Source organism: Neopsephotus bourkii, unplaced genomic scaffold (assembly GCF_033783945.1).
Source record: "Neopsephotus bourkii isolate Nb327-2 ecotype Australia unplaced genomic scaffold, CSIRO-AGI_Nbou_v1 NB_1589, whole genome shotgun sequence".
NCBI lineage: Eukaryota > Metazoa > Chordata > Aves > Psittaciformes > Psittacidae > Neopsephotus > Neopsephotus bourkii.
Genome location: NW_026902065.1, coordinates 800,986 through 821,940, shown reverse-complemented (window position 1 = coordinate 821,940; position 20,955 = coordinate 800,986). Strand labels below are relative to the sequence as shown.

The following is a 20,955-nucleotide window of genomic DNA, read 5'->3' as shown; positions in this document are numbered from 1 at the left end:
CATGAGTCCTGAGCACTTTTTAGCTCAGGGCTGGACAGTGAGCAATTACAACAGGTCGTACTCATCTCCACATCGTGACAGTGACTGATTTACAACCTGGCCACAAACCAGGCTCAGTTCAACAAGCACAGGCTGTAACTGGCTGGAGCGGGAGCTGGGGAGGGCACCAAGGAGCCGGAGCAAAGATGGGCTGGAGATGGACACGAGCTGCAGACACCATGGTACTGGAGCCATCCAGGGGGCACAAACAGACCTGGAGCTGTGAAAAAACAGAACTGCTATGGGGACAGAAACCACTGACCTGAAGCTGCAGATGAGCTGGAGCCATAACCATCAGGAGCCGAAGCCGTCTGTAACCTGGACCTGAACTTATAGCAGACACCAAGGAGCTGGAGCCAAAACTGAACTGAGAATGTCCAAGAGCTATGGCTGAAAGAAACGGAGACCTGAACCAGCACACAAAATGACCAAATCAAAACCCAAAATCAAACAAGCAAACCCAAACCAAACCCAACCTCAAAACCCCCAGGGCAGCAGCCCGGCTGCTTCTTGGGGCTTCACACCCCACACTCTGTGGCTGTGGCTCCTCTGTCCAGCCCTATGGCACAGCCAGTGACTGGGAGCTAAAACTGGTCAGAGCTGTGTGTGAGCTGGAGCTGAACCCAGAGCAGAAACCAGCAGGAGCTGCAAATGAACAGGAGCAGGGCCTGAAAGAAATGGGGACCTGAACCAACACTAACCAACCCAAATGTGCAACATCAAAACACCCCAAAACAACCAAACCCAACCCAAAACCAAGATGGTGCCCAAACCCCAAACCTGTGTCTGTGTCCACACTGGAGCCATGCACTCCCCACACTGTCATGGGTGGGCACAGGCAGGGCAAGCAGCAGTGCCAGCCTCAGCACAGGTAGCGCAGCTGCTTCTGGGGCTCCTCTGCCGATGGCTGTGTCCATCCCTGTGCAGGCACACGCACGGCACGGTCAGATCCTGGCAGCACAGCCCTGCACTAAGATCCCAGAGCTGCTCCCTGGGCAACCCCAGCCCCACAACCTGGCTGAAACCCCTCCGGGCCCGTGCGGCATCAGCGGCACCGCCCGACCCCGGCAGCACCCGCTCCCCGCTCCCTGTGCACCCTCATCAGGGTGTCCTCGCCGCCAGTGGGAACCAGTTTCGCCCATCAGCCTCTCCCACACTCTCCGCTCCAAGCCCTCCCCGGCGCCAGCAGAGCCTGGAGGGGTCTGTCCCCATAGCAGCTGCTCCAAGAGCTGAGGAGCAGAAACCAGCCAGCGCCAGCGCCAGCACCGGCAGGAGGGAGCCTGCAGGCAGGGCCCGGGAACCAGAAGCAGCAGCGGGCGGACAAACCCAGCAGCAGCAGGCAGGTGGAGCCAGTTCGGTGCCTTTGTGTACCCACCGGCATTAGGGCACTAACTCCTCCGGTCCCTGCTCCCACTCTTCGGAGACCCCGCACTCATCCCGGCTGGGTGTTCCAGTGTCATGCCCAGGTGTGCGGGAATGTCCAGCCTGCACAGCCCAAACTGTCCCGGCTTGTCCGGTTGGAAACGCTCCGGGTGCAGCCCAGAGAACGTGTCTCATCGCGGGATGTGGCAGATCCAGCAGCGCTCGCTGGATTTAATCACAGACCTGCACCAAAAAAAGCATTAACTGCATCACAGGGGACCCCCAACACTGCCCGCCCCCCCCCCGAGGGCACGGTGCCGACCCCAAGCACACCGTGTGGGACAGGGACGGGCGTCGTGTCCCTATGTACAGCTCAGGGACCCCACCGAACACAGGCTCTGTCAACGGGCTCCAGCGCCCGCCCTGGGGCAGAGCTGCCCTCCCTCAGCCCCGGGGGTCCGCCACCCCTAACCCCAGCGCCTCGGGGGCTGCACCGCTCCCCTCCCCGGCCCTCACCCCTCAGACCCACCGGGCCCGGACACCCCCTACAAGCCTTGGCGCTGCCCGGGCACGGCGGGACCCCCCTTTTCTCCAGGGACCCCTATGACCATCGGGGGCCGCCGTGCCCCCTGGCGGCTGCGAGCGGTACTGCGTCCCGGGGCCTGTTGTAGCCGTGCTCGGCTGCCAGCGGGGAGAGTGCGGGAGCGGTGCGGTGCCGCCCTCTAGCGGAGGAAGGGGAACACAGGGAGGTGCTGCGGGAGCATCAGTGACAGCATTCCAGGCTGTCCGAGCACAGGGAGGTTCTGTTGTATGGAATAGGGGAGAGCAAGGTGCGTGTTCCCCCCCGGGGAATGACACGTCCCATGAGTAAGGGTCTCTGTGGGCAAGGGCCTTGTGTCTTTAGTATTATCATGAACCAAGTTCCTGTAGGCACACAGCTAGCTGTCAGTTCTGTTTTGCTGGTCTTGTCAAAATCACACCTGCCTTCCTCCTCTGTCTGAAGTTTGTTGTTACCTTTCCTCTTATCCAGAAGGTTCACTGATCAGCATTCTACTTTGTAAGCTCCGAGAGCTTGAAGGGATTCCTTGCTCCATGGAATTCTAAACTCCAGTTTGACAAAACCATCACTTCTTCATTGCCTCAGCAATGTTGTATGTGGTCATTCCCTTCCTAGCCATGGTCAGTCAGTAAAGCATCTTGAGAAACAGAGTAAGACATCAAGGCAGGAATGAACACACACCCAAACCCTCTCCAGATGGATTTCCAGAAGCTATAGCTGGAAATGAACCCTCACCCCAATCAACCTTAATTTGAACCCTTCAGAGCCACAGGAGCTGTTGCTGCTGGAAATGTGTCTGGAGTGGGATTTGGGCACTGTCCAGACTGGATCCTCGCTGCTGTCGTAAGGCAGGATATATAGAGATGAGCTTAGAGGTGTCCAGGACTCAACCTGCACCTCTGTTGCAGCCTCCCTGGTGAAGGCTTTCTAGTGTTCCAGTGCTCTAGTGTTTTTCTAGTGCTCCAAAGTTCCTTGGGGGAATAAACCCTGAGCTTCCTTCTTCCCTGGTGTTGCTGGTGAATGAACTCCCAGAATGTAGAGCCGGAAACCCTTGCTGTGACACAAATCCTGGCCTTATGCTCAGGACAAAGTTTGGTACCGGTTTTACTCTCTGACCTGTCCAGGCTGCCACTGCCCTCTCAGCCAGTCCTCACGTGTGTCATGATGGCACACGTGCCCATGACACTGTGCTGGGGCAGTGCAGAGAGCAGGCAAGCTGCAACGCATACATGCACACACAGAGCCCAGAATCACTCACCCTGAGGTGGATATATTTTAGGAGGGATTGCTCCAGAACACAAAGCAGAAGGGGTCGTTTTCCTCTGAGGGATCACAAGCGTCTACAATGATGCTCCACACAACAGCAACGTCACAGGCCCTGCAAGAACAAAATCAAGTCTACATCTGCAAGCATAATTCACCTCCTACACAGCAACTTCTCCTCTCACCACTAAAAGACTGTCAAATTAGGAGAAGAAATCAGAGCGCAAGATAGCCCCGCAATGCATCAACACTTTGTGAGCCATTCACCCCATCACACCCACACGCAACTCACCCAGGACGCAAACTTGGCCTGATCCAAGATTGAGATTGATGCTTCTGTCCCTGTACAGAATCCATGGAGACCTCCCGGCTTCTTTCAGCCATCCCACGCTGCTGGCCACACATGGTGACAGCCTGTTACTGCCCTTGATGTGCTTGGGATGGGTCTAGGATCTGGGAAAGCCGGAGATGGTTCTCCCTTGTTCCCACAGGTATTATTTTAAATGGGTCTTTCTGATTTCAGCTGCTGTGGATTGATGTGAAGGGCAGTAGGCAACAAACAGTAATCATCCAGCTCGTAGTCTGTGCCCATCATTTGGAGTGGACTCCCTATACAATCAGATCTGATGCCACAGATCCCAAGGACCATGGTGTGTCGGGTGACTCTTGGCACCCCACAGCCATGTCTCACCGCTTGCCCTCCCTCTGCGTCACTGCTGAGAAACCACTTTGAGGTGCTGTTTGTGCTCCCCCCTTCACTCCAAGGTGCTGAGGGCCTGGCTGGAGAGCCTGACCTGGAGATGGCTGTGGAGATGTCAGAGCTGCTCAGTTCCAGCTGTAGCTGAGCAAGGTTCTCAGGATGCCCAGCAGGTCCCCATAACCCTGACGGCCTCACCTGGACCCTCCCCACCCACACACCCTTCCCCATTGGCCCCAGCTCTGTACTTCAGCTCATGTCAGGGACTTCTCCTTTCTCTGAGAGGTGTGTTAAAGATCTTCATTTTCTATTAGTTTTATATTTTCTGGCTCTATTTACTTTTTGTCTTTAACGCAGTAGTGTTATTGGACTGCCTTTGACTCATGTTTAGGTACTGCGGGGGTGATCTCTGGTTTCCTGCTGACCTTAGGTTTAGGTTTGTTTGTCTTCTGTTTTTGTTGTCATTTGCCTGCGTTGCCTGAGCTGGTACCAGTATGTGACTTCATGGGGATTTTGCTTCTATTGATTAATACAAGAAGGCTGGAACATGTTCTTTTTAAAGTGTGCTTGTTAGCTTTTGTCCTATTGATTACACGTAGAAATGCTCAGTCTGCTCACAGCATAATGGTTAAGCTTCTTGTTATCCTGATCTCTGGCAAGATGCTTTTTAAGCCTAGTTCAGATTAGAGGGGTACCTATAGAGGGGAACTATAAGGGACCTGCTAAAAGTAAGGACACTTTTTCCAGTTCAAGTCAGAGGCCTGGAGCTTCTGTTCTTCCTCTCAATGTGGAGACTTAAGTAAGGTCTGGAGCACTCACTGTCATTCCTGAGATTCCTTTCCTGTGTCCTTAATCTATATGAGGAGGGAGAAGGCTTGCTGTGATAATGGTGGGATGACTATTACCAACTCCGCTATGGGTCTGGATTTTGGGGAGGGAGGCAGGAACAGGAAAGGCAAAACCTGTCATCCCCCATACAAAGGATACCTAGTTTAACTTGGGCCATACAGACTGTTCTTTCCCCTCCTGACTCCTGCTGCTGACTAAAAAGCTCCCCTTGTCTTCTCTAAATGCTGTAGCTCAGCATGCAGGGTGAGAGCCTGAGAGCTGCCTGCTGTGCTGGGGAGAGCTTAGTATGTTGGGGATGGTTCTACAGGGTAGTACCCCAGCTCTAATGGCTGAAGGGATGTCAGGGAGCTGATAAGTTACTCCCTGAACCTGTGAACAAGTTTTCTAAGGCCAAGGGATGCCTTAAAAAGCAGAAGTAGGAGGGTTTGCAGAGGAACACGTTTGAGAAACTCAGCCCAGATGTGCAACCAGTTGTCCCTCTCCAGTGCATGATGCTGGTGGCTGCAGGTGACAGCCCTGTTGCCCCAGGGCTTGGGAGGTGGGCTTTGGGCTGTCCTGCCCAGTCCCTCCTTCCTCCTCTGCCTCCTCCTTGCCTCAGGCAGGAGCTGCAGGGTGTCTCTGTTCCCTCTCTGCTGCACTTGGGGCTGCATCCTTCCTCCTTGCTGCACTGAAGAAGGGGCTGCTGTGGAGCTCTTGCACCTGTAAGTGGGGGTCTCTGGTTTGGGGGGGGGGGGGGGCTGCTCTTAACCTGGGTTGGGCTATTTCTCCCTTCCTGCTGTAGCTGGGAGCTGAGGTAAAACTGCAGGTGCTTTGTTAGCAACAGGTTTTGTGTGCAGGTGAGGTGGGATGCCGATCCTGCTGCTCTGAGGTGGGGCTGGGGGTGCCCCAATTGACTTGGGGACATAACACTGCCTGTGTGGGGCTCTGAGTGATGCCTCTTGGTAACCAGAGCCCTGTGTGCTGCTTAGGTTGGTGCTAGGGAGGTGCAAGGCTGCAATCCTGACCACTTCATGCCCTGGGGGGTGGATAATGGGTGGCTATAAATGCTGTGGACCCAAATGGCTTTGTAGTTCAAAAGCTGGGTGTACAAAGGACAAAACTTCTCTGTGCCAGTGGGGATGACTGTGTGTGAAGGGAGAAAGCATCTGTGGTGCTGCTGCTGCTGGAGATGCCATTCTACACGGGCTGGCTGCTGAAGCCCTGTACAGAGCTCCAGGTTTTCATGGAGGAAAGCCTGCTGCCACTACAAGCCGTCCTGTGGAAGAGGGGTGAGTAGAGCCACTGGTGTCACAGGATTTGATTTTTCCTGATTGACTCTACAAAGAGCTATCCACTTAAAAGGGCTGAAATGATGTTGTAAACGTCAGTTGTCAAATGCTGCCAGTTAACTCTGTCCCCCTGCTGACTCCTGGGGGTTTCTATGCCAGGGATCAGAGTGATGGTAATTTTGCTGTGAATGAAGATGCAGTGTTTTAGAGCGAGTTTTATGTTGGCTCTACCTCTGCTAGTCCATGCTAGCAGTGTAACTGGATCCAGATTGGCAAATATGTACAGGGATACAGCGGAGAATTCTACCTCGATTTCAGTGTTATTATGAAGGGAATCAACATGAAGAGTCTCATTGAAGATGTATTTCAGTGGAAGGTTTAGGTCAAGGACAACCTCTTGTCAATCAGAACACCTCTCCAAGGGGCAACTTTGTGATTTTTACTTTTACATGCTCTTACTTTGCTTTTAGATCAATAGCAGACAACTACTAGTAGAATAAAAAGTATCTGGAGCTTGAAGTATCTTTTGTTATCTAACTCTATGTACAGAGAGGAGCAGTACTTTGTTCTTTAAGTCTGAACCGTGCTTGGGGGCTGCAAAGGATGAAATGCAGCGGGAGAAGTTTCAAGTGTTCTGCTGGAGAAAGGATAATTAATTCAAAGCAACCCTGCAAACCTCAGAAATGTCTCTCCCTTGCAATGAGGGAATGTGAGATGTCACCTCAAACCAAAGGGACAGGCCTGGGCTGCTGCCTCTCTCAGAAGGGGAATCTTAGTAAGGAAGACTTAATTCCAGTCCTTACTGCTTGAGGCAGAGGAGCAGCATGGCTGTTTGCCCTTATGGCTATTGCCTGTCCCAAATCCTGGCTTAGTTTACCTTATGCCTATTGCACACCATAAATTCTGGGTTGTGTTGGTGTTAACAGTGGTTTTAATGAGCATCTCCAGGAAGCTTATTTGCTCCCCAGAAATCTCAGTCTTTTGAAGGGTAAAAGCTGAGTTTATGTACCATTTGCTTTGGCATGCAGTCCAATTGCTACAGCCCGCATCCTGCCAAGCCTCATATGGTGACCTTCTGCCACTCTCATGGATTTTTACATGCATCTGGACTTGCTCTTTTGCTGAATCTGGTGGGGCTGATGGTGTGGCTCTGTACAGCAGTGCCAAAGGCCAAGGTACTGCCAGGGTTTTTAAGAGGCTGTGGAGAGACAAACAGGTGGCAAACTGCCTGGGGTGGTGTGGCTGTTACTGCTGTACAAGCTTGTAGGGCTCTATAAGGGAGGAATAAGATGGGGAGAAAATGGGTATAGAAATGCAAGTTAATTAAGATGGGTTGACTGCTTCCATGGCATTGCTCTAGTCATCTTGTGAGCTGTGGTCTGAGCTCCTCAAGCTATAGTAATGGGTAGTTTCTATGCGAATCATAGAGAAAACTGACCCTCAGCTTGCAGTTGCTTATGAGATGAGGATGTCTGTATGGTGCAGCTATTGCCATGCAAGAAATAGAATGGGACTGTCTGCCCTGGCTGTTGCTGCTGGTGCGAGTGGGGTATCTCAAGGGTAAACTGAAGGTAGGATGAGCCTGACAGGGACATCTGTGCCCTGAACTACTGACCTGCTGAACACCCTCAACTCCTGCAAACTGAAGGCAGCACTTCATTTGTACTGGGTGAGAACGGCACTAATTAAAAGTAGAAGTTTAACAGTTGGCAGTAGCTGATGCCTGTATTTGACATGTTTGTGCCCTTAAACCAGGAGAAGTGATTAATCAATGCTATAGTGATAGATGGCTTTATAGATAAAAGTAACTTCCCCCATGACATTTAAATCTAAGGACAAGATGTTTTGAAGCTTTTGGCCTGACCTCTGCTGGGAGCAGGGTCATCTGTCTTTAATGCCAGCTTTCTGCCATGGTAAATTAAAGCTCTCAGGAGTACAGAAAAGCAGTTTTCACTCAGGAAGGTAATTATTAACTCTGCCTTTACAAGGGAAGAGTTACTGTACTGCTGGTTTTTGAGTGCCACTGAGACTGAAGACTCAAATCCTGAGGCTGAAGGTTTCACTAAAATACCACTAGCCATGAGGTGACTGTGGCAAAGATGGCCACAGGGTGCTTTTTCTGCTGTTGCCTTCCAGCTGATAAACCCAGGATGTTTGAGCAACCTGCTGGTAGCAGTGTTATGATATGGCTGGCAGACCTTATGTTATTTAACTGAATAACATCATTAAACTGAAAGATGAGCACAGCTTAATGACCCATTAAATACACTACACTCTTCAGCATCAGCTGCTTTGAGTACAGATCAAATGCTGTTTGGAGTGATTGTGGCAAGCTTGAGATTCAGCTAGCACTTGTTGAACAGTGTTGGCTTCAGGGGAGTAAAGGCAGGCAAGTTCCATGTGTGAGCTCAGGTCCATTGAAATGGAGACCTCTGAGCAGGGACAAAATAGAATCCATCTTTAGAGCTAAAATGTAGATGTGTGGGTAACTTGCCCTAGGTGCAATGCAAGGGTAGTTTCCAGTAGCTATTTTCACTGGGGTCTGGGGTGCTGGTAACCTGGTGAAATGATGGTTAATGTTAATAAGTGACAAAAGGGATCCTCAGAAAGGAGAAATGACAAAGCAGGACCAGCTTACAGTGTCACTGAGCCAGCTGGGTTCATCCCTGTCACTAGTGCTGCATGTTGCTCTCTCATTCATCCCTGACAAGATGCAGTGTACATGGAAAGAACAAAGCAAAGGGGACATGGATGACTCTGGAACAGCCTATGTTTGGACAGAACATCACTTGTACTTTGACAGCTTGAACTCCACAGGTTACATCACAGTATGGTAAGAGTATGTAAAAATCCTGACTTCTTCTAGAGGTACCTATCAGAATTATCAAGGTGTGGGTTGAAATTGGAGTGGTTTTATTGTCATTATGCATTGAGCCATTAAAGTCACTGAGGCAGTAAATAAGAGTTCGAGAGTACTAAATGGATACACATAATTAGAGCAATTCACAGAAAGAATTGGTGGATCAATCTGTGAGTGTGTAGCTGTGTAGATGACAGTGTGCCAAGCTGGTAAATGTAAAGAGTCGGAAAGCAGGAAGGTATGGGAGAAGTTCATTCTGTAATTCTACAGTCCTCCTACAAACTACTAGCTCTTCCTAGAGAGATGGCATTATGGAGATGAAACCCTTTCTATATCCTTAATAGCCATGTTTTGTTCTTCTTTTAGTGTTGCTGCCCAAGTCATGTTTCAGATGTGTTTGATCCGAGGCGTGCTCTGACAGCCTGAGCAAATGGGACCTGAATGACTTGCACTGCTCCCAGCTCTGTCTGGGGTTGGCTTGTATGGTGATCCTGGCTCCTGGAGTAGCTGACAGCAGGGCAAGTTGAGTAATTATTTACTTAGGACCCTTACTTCATTATTAGGATCAACAGCATCTTCCCACATCACAGAATGGGAGCTTCTGTAGGTACTTCCCGTGGGATGGTTGTCCCACTTTGCAGCTTCTGCCTAAACTATGATTACACTTGTTTCCACCTTCTGCCTGCTTCTCCAATTATTTGGTTTGCTTTCAGTACTCCAAATGACATAGCTGTTTTCTCGACTGGTGTGCTCTGCCAGGGACTGGCTCATGTGCAGAGCCTAAATCTGCCTGTAAAATTAGATGAATCAGCTTCGTGCCTACCATCCAGCCAATACTGAAGGACTGGGGATGATAAAAATCAGCTCTTGTGCTGGAAGGTGGCAACCGAGGAGGCTCATCTCCCATTTGTGAGGACTTCAGTGCTGAAAAAAGCTCAGCAGTGATCATTCAGCTGTTCCTAGGGCTTAATCCACACCACTTAGCACTAAGTGCTCACTGGAGTGTGTATGTAATTTCACTGTTCCCTACTCAGCTGAGTGCTTTAGGATTATTTTCCCTTGTGTTGCTGCTATTAGTGGTAGTACCGTTCTTATTTCTTGCTCTGCTGGTAGCCAGGAGTATAAGACTAAAAAGACTCCTTAGATTCTGGTTGCAGTAAAACCACTAAGATGCAAAATTATGATGTTTGGGTTGTGAGTAGTCTTGAGGGAATTCTTGTGACAATGACAAAAAGCCATTTCCATGTCTAAGGGAGCTAAACTCTTATGACTTGCCAGGCTTCTTAATGACATGGCTGGGAAGTGTGCCTCTGTGTGGAAATCTCACTTTAACCTGATTTCAGGGAACAGTTGGCTGAGGTTTGAGTCAAAATTCAAAGCAGTCTGTGATGATGCAACTAGAAAAACTGTAAATTCAGAAGCTTAAAGACTGAATAAGCAAAAAAAAATAGGAGCATAATGATAAGCAATAGGGGAGCAAGCTCTAATTTGTCAACAATTCAGACATTCTAAGCTTATTAAATAATTTTTCAAACCCGTATAATTTTTCCTGCCATTCATATATATAGAGTGGAAGTGAGGACCTCATGGAAATGATTAAGCAATGGTGTTGCATGAGTGGGACTTCTGGAAAGGGTTAATTCCAGAAAATTAGCATCCACATCCCCTTTAAAAACAAACCCCTTTTGTTGTGCAGTTGTGTAAGGCAGTGGTAGAGCCACCAACCCTGGAGGTATTTAAAACACATGCAGATGTGGCACTGAAAGACCTGGTTTAGTAGTGGACTTAGATGATTCTATGATTCAGTGTTTGAAAGGATAGAATTCATACACTAGCAGCTTAAGGTCAACTAATAGCAAATGGCAGAAAATCTTCAGCTAGAGCAAAGGTTTGCTATGGAACATTTTCAGCTTTACTCACCTTGAGCGTGGTGATAAAAATCAATGTTGGACATGAAAACTGTGTCATTATTTGAATGCCAGAAAAATGAAGGAGGGTGGAAAAAAATCTGTCTTCTAGAGAAACATACACTTGTTGTAAATCAGAAGATGTCAGGGGAGGCATTTACATTTGAGATTTGGCTTTTGGATGAATTTTTTCAGGTTCTTTAGCTCAAGTGGGTGAGCAATCGGCAACGAAGTCTTGGTTTATTTATTATAGCAATATTACCACTACCATTGTGCTGGGGGTAGGGCTTGGGGCTCTAGACAAGATAGGAAAAGTTCAAGGTATTTAAAAAAAATAATACCTTGACAAAACCCTTTCTTTGGGCCCGGATGAGACTCCCCAGATAAATGGCTATTAGGGGAGGAGACACAGTTGAAGTCTATTCACAAGAGCTCTGTGTGTGCCTAAGAGTGGTGCCTCTCCCTGGCATTGCCCAGTTAAAAATGAGACATTTCATTCTCACTGGATACTTGGTTTTCCTCATGGAAGTTGATGTCAGTAAGAAAATGTATTTTTATGGCAACTTACAGTTTTAGTGTGACTTTTCATTCACAGCTCTTTTTTCCTAGCCAGAAGTATACTATTTTGGGATTAGACACTGCAAGGTATTTCATATATCAGAATTTCCATTGTATTTTGTATGAAAAAGTGAATAAAATAAAGCTCTACTACCTTAATTCATAAGTATCCTCAGTTTGTACTTTACAGGTTAAGGCTTGTATTCTACAGCCTGAGAACTTCTGCATAGGTGGGAAGCTGACATTAAGTGCAAAATGAAGTTAAAAAGTACCTTAAAGCAATTTCCAAGCAGTCAGTGGTATTCTCATGCCATCCAGACCTGGGGAAAAGGCTGTCTGGCCTGTGGCCTGTATCTTGTTGAGCCCAGGTTCTGAAGTGTGTTAGTGACAGTCTATGAACATCATTTACTTGAGCCTCAGCCTGGATCCTGGTGTTTGGCTGACACTGAAGTCTCACTTCTTGTCTGGAAGAGAAAGCAAAGACGAGCCCCACTTGCACTGAACTGCAGACATCCATCCTTCATGTCCAACCTATAGAATGTGTGATGTTATGATAAAGTATTTCAAAAATATACAGCAAAATGGGAGAACATATTGCCACATGTTACCTTTTGGATTAAAAGACCCCTTATCTTACAGTACTTTCCTGTAGGTCACACTTTTGAGCCCTCTGCTCTTTCTTACAGGCTTTCCATACTTGATTGAAATCTGTATCAAGTTAAACAAGAAATCACATCTATGACAAGCTATTGCTTCCTCCGAAAGCATTACATTTAAGACAGAGATCACTTGTGACAGCTTTCTGGTCTCCTACTACTTTATATGCCCTACTTAATTATAGAAATAGCTGCTAATAGCACTTCACACAGGTGGGAATGGTCACAGTTGAGCTTTTTACATATTTGGTTTTTTTAGGCAAGAATAATTAGCTTGTTTTGGTCAATAGCATCTTCTGATCCACTGAGGCGTTGGGCAGTCCATTCATTGGTCTCCTCTGACTCTCTAAGACACTTACAGAATGAGGTTGTGCTATTTTTGCCATCCCTCAGCAGCAGGATTTTCTGGTGTTTCAGCAGACCAGAGAACATTTTCCAGGGTCTCCAGGAAATGGCTGTAACTGACCCATTACTGAGCACAGAGCTCAGGGCAAGAAAAGAAAATGTATTTTTAGCGCTAAGCACACTGAATTTTCTTTTCCTGCAACAACATACTTCTGTTCTTCATGTCTCTGAAGGTTCCTTGTCTCTGTTTCAGCTTCTAAAGGATTCTGTGATGAGATTTCAGACACACAAAAATCAAGATAAAAACAGATGGTTGGTTGTAACAACAGATGAACCTGGCTCCAGTGGTTACTGGATTTCTTCCATGTGGCCAACTTAAGAATAATTGCATTCACTTCATAATTACCTTGAACTGTTTTTGCTGAATAAAAACCTGATTTTCCATACCCAGTGGCATGGAATTTTCCTGGTCACACTGTGAGGCTTTATATAATCACAGAATAGTTAGGGTTGGAAAGGACCTTAAGATCACCAAGTTCCAAAGCCCTGCCATGGGCAGGGACACCTCTTTCTGAACCGTATCACCCGAGGCCTCATCCAACCTGGCCTTGAACACTGCCAGGGATGGAGCATTCACAACCTCCCTGGGCAGCCCATTCCAGTGCCTCACCACCCTAAAAGGAAAGAATTTCCTCCTTATATCCAATCTAAACTTCCCCTAAGTTTTAACCCATTACCCCTTGTCCTATCACTACAGTCCCTAATGAAGAGTCCCTCCCCAGCATCTCTATAGGCCCCTTCAGATACTGGAAGGCTGCTATGAGGTCTCCACGCAGCCTTCTCTTCTCCAGGCTGAACAGTCCCAACTTTCTCAGACTGTCTTCATACGGGAGGTGCTCCAGTCCCCTAATCATTCTCGTGGCCCTCCTCTGGACTTGTTCCAACAGTTCCATGTCCTTTTTATGTTGAGGACACCAGAACTGCACACAATACTCCAGGTGAGGTCTCACAAGAGCAGAGTAAAGGGGCAGGATCACCTCCTTCGACCTGCTGGTCACGCTCCTTTTGATGCAGCCCAGGATACGGTTGCTTTCTGGGCTGCAAGCGCACACTGAAGCCGGCTCATGTTCATTTTCTCATCGACCAGCACCCCCAAGTCCTTCTCCTCTGGGCTGCTCTGAATCTCTTCTCTGCCCAGCCTGTAGCTGTGCCTGGGATTGCTCCGACCCAGGTGTAGGACCTTGCACTTGGCATGGTTAAACTTCATGAGGTTGGCATCAGCCCAGCTCACAAGCATGTCAAGGTCCCTCTGGATGGCATTCCTTCCCTCCAGCGTATCAACCGAACCACACAGCTTGGTGTCATCGGCAAACTTGCTGAGGGCACACTCAATCCCACTGTCCATGTCAGTGATGAAGATGTTGAACAAGACCAGTCCCAACACCGATCCCTGAGGGACACCACTCATTACTGGTCTCCAGCTGGACATTGAGCCATTGACCACCACTTTTTGTGTGTGGCCATCCAGCCAGTTCTTAATCCACCGAGTGGTCTATTCATCAAATTGATGTCTCTCCAATTTAGAGACAAGGATGTCGTGTGGGACAGTGTCGAACGCTTTACACAAATCCAGGTAGATGACATCAACTGCTTTACCGCTGTCCATCAGTTCTGTAGCCCCATCATAGAAGGCCACCAAATTGGTCAGGCAGGATTTCCCCTTAGTGAAGCCATGCTGGCTGTCACCAAACACCTTGTTGTTTTTCATGTGCCTTAGCATGCCTTCCAGGAGAATCTGCTCCAAGATTTTGCCAGGCACAGAGGTGAGACTGACTGGTCTGTAATTCCCCGGGTCATCCATTTTCCCCTTCTTGAAAATGGGGGTTATATTTCCCTTTATCCAGTCGTTGGGAACTTCACCTGACTGCCATGATTTCTCAAATACGATGGCTGGCGGCTTAGCAACTTCATTCTCCAGTTCCTTCAGGACCCGCGGATGGATTTCATCAGGTCCTATGGATTTGTGCACATTCAGACTTTTAAGATGGTCTCGAACCAGTTCCTCTCCTACAGTGGGCCCAAGGTCTTCATTCTCACAGTCCCTGCATCTGCCTTCCAAGACTTGGGTGGTGTGGTCAGAGCCTTTGCCACTGACGATCAAGGTAAAGAAGTCACTCAGAACCTCAGCCTTCTCCAAATCCTGTGTAGCCGGTTCTCCCAAGAGCTTCCTGAGGGGGCCTACCTTCTCCCTGGTCTGTTTTTTATTTGCTATTTATTTTATTTTTGTATTGGCTATTTGTATCTGGGTGCTGTTACTGAGATTTCACCAGTGTATCAGCCTCCTGTTTAAAATCTCAGCATGTGGGACTGGGCAGCTTTTCACTAGTGCAGGCTCTTGCTTTACTACTTTGCTTCCACATGGCAATTTGATAAGGGCATGGCCTCCCCACTTCATTTAATGTACCAGAGGAAAATCTGCAAATTACTTTTCTTCATCATCTCGTTTTATTTATGCATTGCATTATTTTGTCCCGTCTTAGATGACTTCTGGTTCTGTCTTCTGTTCCTCTCTCGATTATTTATCCCTGCGTTAGCTGGCACATACATTGGGAAAACACAAGGCACTGCTTTCATTTCTCCTTCCAGCCAATCTTTTCCCCCCTCAGCTTCAATATAAAAAAAATACAGATACCTTTTCCATTCCTTGTAAGCTGTGGTATTCATACAGCAAATTCACTGTGTTTCCTACAGCAACACTAGATTTCATTAATGCAACTGGGGTCAGACCACATAAGACAAACAGACACAGCTCCTGATTTGCTCTGAGGCTGTTTACAGCTCCTTGTTTATCAGTTAGGAACAAGAACTAGTCCAGAGTTCATTACTGAAGAGATTGAAAGCTGCTGCTTTCCAATACATTGGTACACAAAGAGAGAAAATCCAACAGCTGTATCCAAAAAGCAATTTTTAAAATGATTGATCCTGCTTTTAGTGTGTTAAGGCATCATTTCAGTTGTCTTAAAGAACAGAACTGCAATTAATTTGCTAGAGAACTGCCATTGCACAGACTGACCCACAAGGGTTTGGGCTCTTGGGCTCAAAGCCCTCAAAAAACCAATCTACAGAAGGCAAGGAAGGAAAAAGCCACCTCTGTCTCATCTGCTGGAGTGTCCTTCTTCAAGCACCACCCCTGGGAAGCAAAGGATTACAGAAGAACATTAGTATTCATTTACAATAATAAATAGTAAGATTGAATGCATTTATGGGTGTTTTATTTGCAGACAAACATTGAGAACATGAACTTAGGTGGAAGCTCAGAGAAGCCAAAACAAAAGAAGCAAATACACATTTAGTTTTGTTAGAGGCTGAGAAGGGGCAGAGGGTCTCACTATCCAGATTCTTGGGATCGGTTGCTCTGTCAGAGAGATGCTGAGTTTCAAATGGAGTTTGAGTGACACAGCATCTCCTGGGACTGATAAAGCAGATCCAGGGCTGTGATTAAAGAAACAGAGTAAGCTACTAATGTCAAACATCTACCTGTGAATTCTGCCGATACTCTTCATCGTGTGTGTATGCAAAGTGAATGGTAGCTGCTCGCAGCTCACTCTGATCTTCGGCTATTTAAAGCGTTTGGCACTTAATACATTGGAATAGAAATATTCTCAATCACTGGCACCTAACACTCATTTTCTTTTCCTGGGGAGAGGGCTGCCCTACACAGAGTGACAACAGAATGTCACCTTCCATCATTACTCCACAGATAGGGAAAAAACAGCACACACCGGGTCATCAGGTACCTGGGGGGCAGTTGAAAACTGAGCAGCACAAAGCAGGGCCTGCTCCACCTTCCTTTTCATAAGAAAACAGATGTAGCCAGCAATTCCCTTCCCTCACATACAAGCTCATCAGGATTTGGATACTTGTACTTTAATTTAAATCCCATTTATTCTAAGAAATTTCTACGTGTCCTAAATGTACCTTCATCCATACATTAATCTTATGCCTTCTGCTACTAATTAATTTTGCTGTTCTTTTAAGTTAGAACTCCTCCATCCCCCTGCCTCTTTGGGCATCTCCATCTGGTAGGTAAAATGAATAAATGTGGGAAAACCTTTTGAATGCTGTTTCCAAGTCAAGTTATCTGGTATCAGCTGTAAATGTCCGGATGCCCATGCTGGCCTGTTACGTAGACTGATACCATCTCTATGTGAGTTGTATAATACATATGTTGGAATTTTGCCACGTGAAGATTTGATGTAGAACTTTGGTGCAGCGTCTGGTGTAACCAGATGTTTCTTCAGGACAAGAAAACAAATTGTGGTCTATGAAGTTAATCTCAAACAGTTAAATTTGGAAGTAACTCTGTGTGGGGCATACAAATTCTGTACCTGCCTTAAATGGATTCTTTCAGCTGCAGGCAAACAAGAAGTGTCACATCCCTTATGTTCAAGCCATCACACCAGCCCAGATGATTCAGTATCAAGAAAGTTCAGACTTTTTCAAGTCTTTCCTAGAAAAGCCTTGTAGTGTTTCACAACAGTCATCTAATGAAATATAAAATACATGAACTTACTTGACAGTGTAGATAAACCTTGTGGGAAAAGTATTACTCACATTTCATAGCAGGAAAAATGCAACATGGGGAAATTACCATTCTCCCAGTATCCCATGGGAATTCAGTAGCAGAGCCAGGAAATGAATCCAGACACCCTGTACCCCACTGTGTTTTAAACACAGCGTGGTCCTTGGTGTTTGCGGAGTCATCTCCTGATCTATGCAGCTTGTGGGCAGGGCACTGAGATCAACTGTGGTCTCATACCAACTGTACATACAAATATTTCATTTTCAATCAAAGGGGACTGCATTTGGGTGCATTCAGGCAGCAGGTTTGAGCCACTTTACAAAGATTTCATTTAGTCACTGTTTCTCCTATCCAGGGAGGCTCAGAAAATGGCCTATTAAAAAGCCACAAAGGGATGAGTCTACGCAAGCTCTGCATGTTTTCCAGCACACAGTATGTCCAAACTAGTCATATTTCTTCAGCTCAATTTTGAGCACACTAAAATGACCTCTTTAAAATGTCTTTTAAAGCACATTAAAACACGAGCAAGAAAATGGACTCAAACTCTCCGTTCGAATGGCCTCACACGCTGAATTATAATGGGACTTACAAGTACCTCTACTTAGAAGGCAATGTCTCCTACGTAGACTTCTACCTTCATCAGCCTTTAGTGGCAGCTGTCTTCATCATTTCTTACCTTCTGATCTTCCTGCTCTGTATGGTTGGCAACGGAGTGGTTTGTTTTATTGTGCTGAAGAGCAAACGTATGCGTACAGTTACAAACATTTTCATCTTAAACCTGGCTGTCAGCGATTTGCTGGTGGGAATCTTCTGCATGCCTACCACGCTCCTGGACAACATTATTGCAGGTAGGCTGGTTCACACCCCGTGGCGGAAAGACCTCAAGCGGCGGCTCACCTTGAGATCCTGAGAGCCGGGTGCATGTTTCTGAGTGGGCTATGAAGAAAGTTCACAGAACGGGTTGGAAGGGACCTTACAGCTCATCCAGTTCCAACCCCCTGCCATGGGCAGGGACACCTTCCACTAGACCAGGTTGCTCCAAGCCCCGTCCAGCCTGGCCTTGAGCACTGCCAGGCCAGGTTCAAATCAGTGGAAGTCAGAGATGAGAAAGACAAGCATCTAACCCACCTCCTGACTGGGGATGTCTTCACTGACTTCCACATCCCTCGTCCTTCAGAAGGGATTCTCCCACTGCCAGATTACATGTTTAGAAAGAGGGTGCTATGAGCCAGATGCAGGAACAACCAAATGTGCTGGTCAGTTCTCTTTCTTGTTGTGAGATCTCCTTTTAATGGGATGTTAAATGGGATGTTTCTGGACATGAGGAAAATTTTTCACAATGGGAACAGCCATTGTTCTCATAGTGAAAATCCACTGGGGTAGTGGTGGATTCCCCAGCACTGGACACTTCTAAGATTTGGCTGCACAGGGTGCTGGGACATCTAGTCTACGTCATGCTTGCCTAGAAAAGTTGGACCAGATGATCCTTGAGGTCCCTTCCAACCTGGGATTCTATGACTCTATGAAATGTTGCTTTGCTGGTTTTTGGAACATTAAAAACTCCCTCAAAGGCGTTTGGCAAAGCGTTTGTTTACAAAACCTCTGCTTCCCTGACCCTTGCTATGGTCTGACACAAACCCAAAGAAACTTCTTAGCACTGGGGTGGAAATTTCCTGTTACTTGTATAAGCATAATGCTGCAGTGAGCTGGTGGAAATTTCAATTGCCTGTTTCCTTCCAGGATGGCCATTTGGGAACATGATTTGCAAGATGAGCGGGATGGTCCAAGGAATCTCTGTTTCTGCCTCTGTCTTCACTCTAGTTGCAATTGCTGTAGACAGGTAAGATGGTGGAGAGACTGCAAACTGCCCCTTCCATCTCCCTCTGGCCACTTGACCAGGCTAAGGCTGATTCATTAATCCATACAAGAATGCAATGAACTGGATATATTTTACTGCTAAGGCTATTAAGCAAATCAAAACGTGGCTGGGCCTAAAGAGCAGCCATGGCAATTTGCTCCTCCCCTGGTATCTCTTAAAGACGCTAGATATGGGCTATGCCTGTGTGCCTAGAATTAGACTGTTCCTTAGCTATGAAGATATATAGAAGAGGCACTAGTACCTGCTTTGGTTCAGTGAAGTAGCAGTAGCAGGAGGCTGATACATAGCAGCTGTCCATATCTGAAGGGGCCCTCCAAAGGTGCTGGACAGGGACTATTCATCAGGGACTGTAATGACAGGACAAGGGGTAATGGGTTTAAACTTAAACAGTGGAAGTTCAGGTTAGATACAAGGAAGAAGTTCTTTACTGTGAGGGTGGTGAGGCACTGGAACAGGTTGCCCAAAGAAGTGGTGAATGCTCCATCCCTGCAGTGTTCAAGGCCAGGTTGGACAGGGGCTTGGGCAACATGGACTAGCAGAGGCATCCCTGCCCGCAGCGGGGGGGTTGGAACTGGATGATCTTTACAGTCCCTTCCAACCCAAACCATTCTGTGATTCTATGATATGGAGATTAAAATGAGGAAATTTTAATAGTAAATATGCCCTTTTTTTAATATTGTCTTTACCACACAGCTCTTGAACAGAGCAACTCAGCGCAATTCCACTGGTTCATGCAGGATGAGGAGATTATTCCATCTATGTTTTTAGAAGCCATACAATTTCAGTGCATGTGTAGGCTTGCCTGTTAAGACTCAGCATTCCTTAAATGGCTTTTCCATGTCTACCTTTGCTGCAGGTTCCGGCGCATCGTAGACCCATTCAAGCAGAAGCTGACCAGAGCAGCTGCAGTTGCCAGTATTGTGTTCATCTGGATTCTGGCCGTTGCTATTATGTGTCCTTCTGTGGTCATGCTACAGGTACAAGAAGAGAAGCGTTTCAGGGTCATCCTTGGCTATGGCAATGAAACCCGCCCTGTGTACTGGTGCCGGGAGGACTGGCCTGACCCAGGAATGAGAAAGATCTATACGACAGTTCTGTTTGCCAGCATCTACCTGGCTCCCCTGTCGCTCCTTGTTCTCATGTATGCCAAGATATGCATGGCTCTCTGCAACACAGCAGTGCCCGTGGGGGGCAAAGACAACCAGGAGCAGCAGCAGAGCAGATCCAAGAAGAAACAAAAAGTCATCAAAATGCTCATTATTGTGGCTCTGCTCTTCGCCGTGTCCTGGCTTCCCCTGTGGACTCTGATGATGCTCACAGACTATGCCAACCTTTCCGACATGCAGCTGCAGATCATCAACATTTACATCTACCCCTTTGCTCACTGGTTGGCCTTTTTCAACAGCAGTGTCAACCCCATCATCTACGGGTTCTTTAATGAAAACTTCCGCCGAGGCTTTCAGGCAGCCTCCAAACTCCAGCTCTGCTCCAAGGAAATGGATCATGGGGAGCTCTACTCTCAGCAAGGCCAAGGCAATGCCGTTCTGCCAGCTGCCAATGACCAAACGCCCCAGGATCAAGCTTGTCAAAATGCAGAGGAGGAGGCGGGGAAGACAGTCAAGAAAGGAAATTGGGTGAATAACCAGCAAGATTTGGTAATGGAGGATTTAGAACAGCCCTGCAGTGATAGTGACGGGCTCCAGTGAAATGTGCTGTGAAGTCCTAAATGATTTATGCCTGGCAGAGTTTATTTATCTTGTGAAGTTCATGCTCTGTAAGCAGCCCTTTCTGACAACAATGACAAGAAGGAGATAGGCAACTGTTTTGAAGGAGACAGACAACTTGCAGCATGTCTGAATGTCTGACATCAGCAGGAAACTGAATTCAGCCCTTTGTGTCACCAGTTTAAACCAGTGGCAGCTCCCCTGCAGTGGGTGCTGACTGCTCTTGATCCAGGCTGCAGAAAGGACCTCATTCAAATGGGAAAGCCTTCCACTTTCTGTGACATAAAAGAGAAAGAGAACTGAGATTATTGACTTGGATACAATTACTGCTGATACCCACTGATGAAGAGGAGAACATTAATTCATTTTCTTCTGTGAATCTGAAATATTAGAGGTACAGTCTGAAT

The 20,955-nt window shown here is 47.3% G+C and overlaps 1 protein-coding gene and 1 long non-coding RNA gene across 6 annotated transcripts in view; one reads left to right on the top strand and one right to left on the bottom strand.

The window, feature by feature from the left end:
* Positions 1 to 7,079: 7,079 nt before the first annotated feature.
* Positions 7,080 to 20,955, bottom strand: part of LOC133222275 (uncharacterized) — a 37,861-nt gene continuing 23,985 nt past the window's right edge. For 3 of the 5 annotated variants that reach the window (XR_009728265.1, XR_009728262.1, XR_009728264.1), the window contains 5 exons: positions 19,670 to 19,795; positions 16,342 to 17,675; positions 15,437 to 15,553; positions 11,635 to 11,826; positions 7,080 to 7,308 (listed from right to left, as the gene is read on the bottom strand). This is a non-coding gene — a long non-coding RNA (uncharacterized LOC133222275). The remainder of the gene's footprint in view (positions 7,309 to 11,634; positions 11,827 to 15,436; positions 15,554 to 16,341; positions 17,676 to 19,669; positions 19,796 to 20,955) is intronic. The other 2 variants (XR_009728266.1, XR_009728263.1) reach the window with 2 other exon arrangements.
* NPFFR2 (neuropeptide FF receptor 2) lies at positions 17,451 to 20,950 on the top strand. Its single transcript, XM_061371797.1, has 3 exons — positions 17,451 to 17,793; positions 18,686 to 18,785; positions 19,681 to 20,950. Exons 1-3 carry the CDS (start codon positions 17,478 to 17,480, stop codon positions 20,528 to 20,530), a joined length of 1,266 nt encoding a protein of 421 aa, XP_061227781.1. The 5' UTR covers positions 17,451 to 17,477; the 3' UTR covers positions 20,531 to 20,950.

Excerpts from the sequence above, each read along its gene's own strand:
- NPFFR2 (XM_061371797.1), top strand. The coding sequence starts at position 17,478 with ATGGACTCAAACTCTCCGTTCGAATGGCCTCACACGCTGAATTATAAT. Across the intron at positions 17,794-18,685 it reads CCTGGACAACATTATTGCAG|GATGGCCATTTGGGAACATG; the intron begins GTAGGCTGGTTC and ends GTTTCCTTCCAG. Across the intron at positions 18,786-19,680 it reads GTTGCAATTGCTGTAGACAG|GTTCCGGCGCATCGTAGACC; the intron begins GTAAGATGGTGG and ends CCTTTGCTGCAG.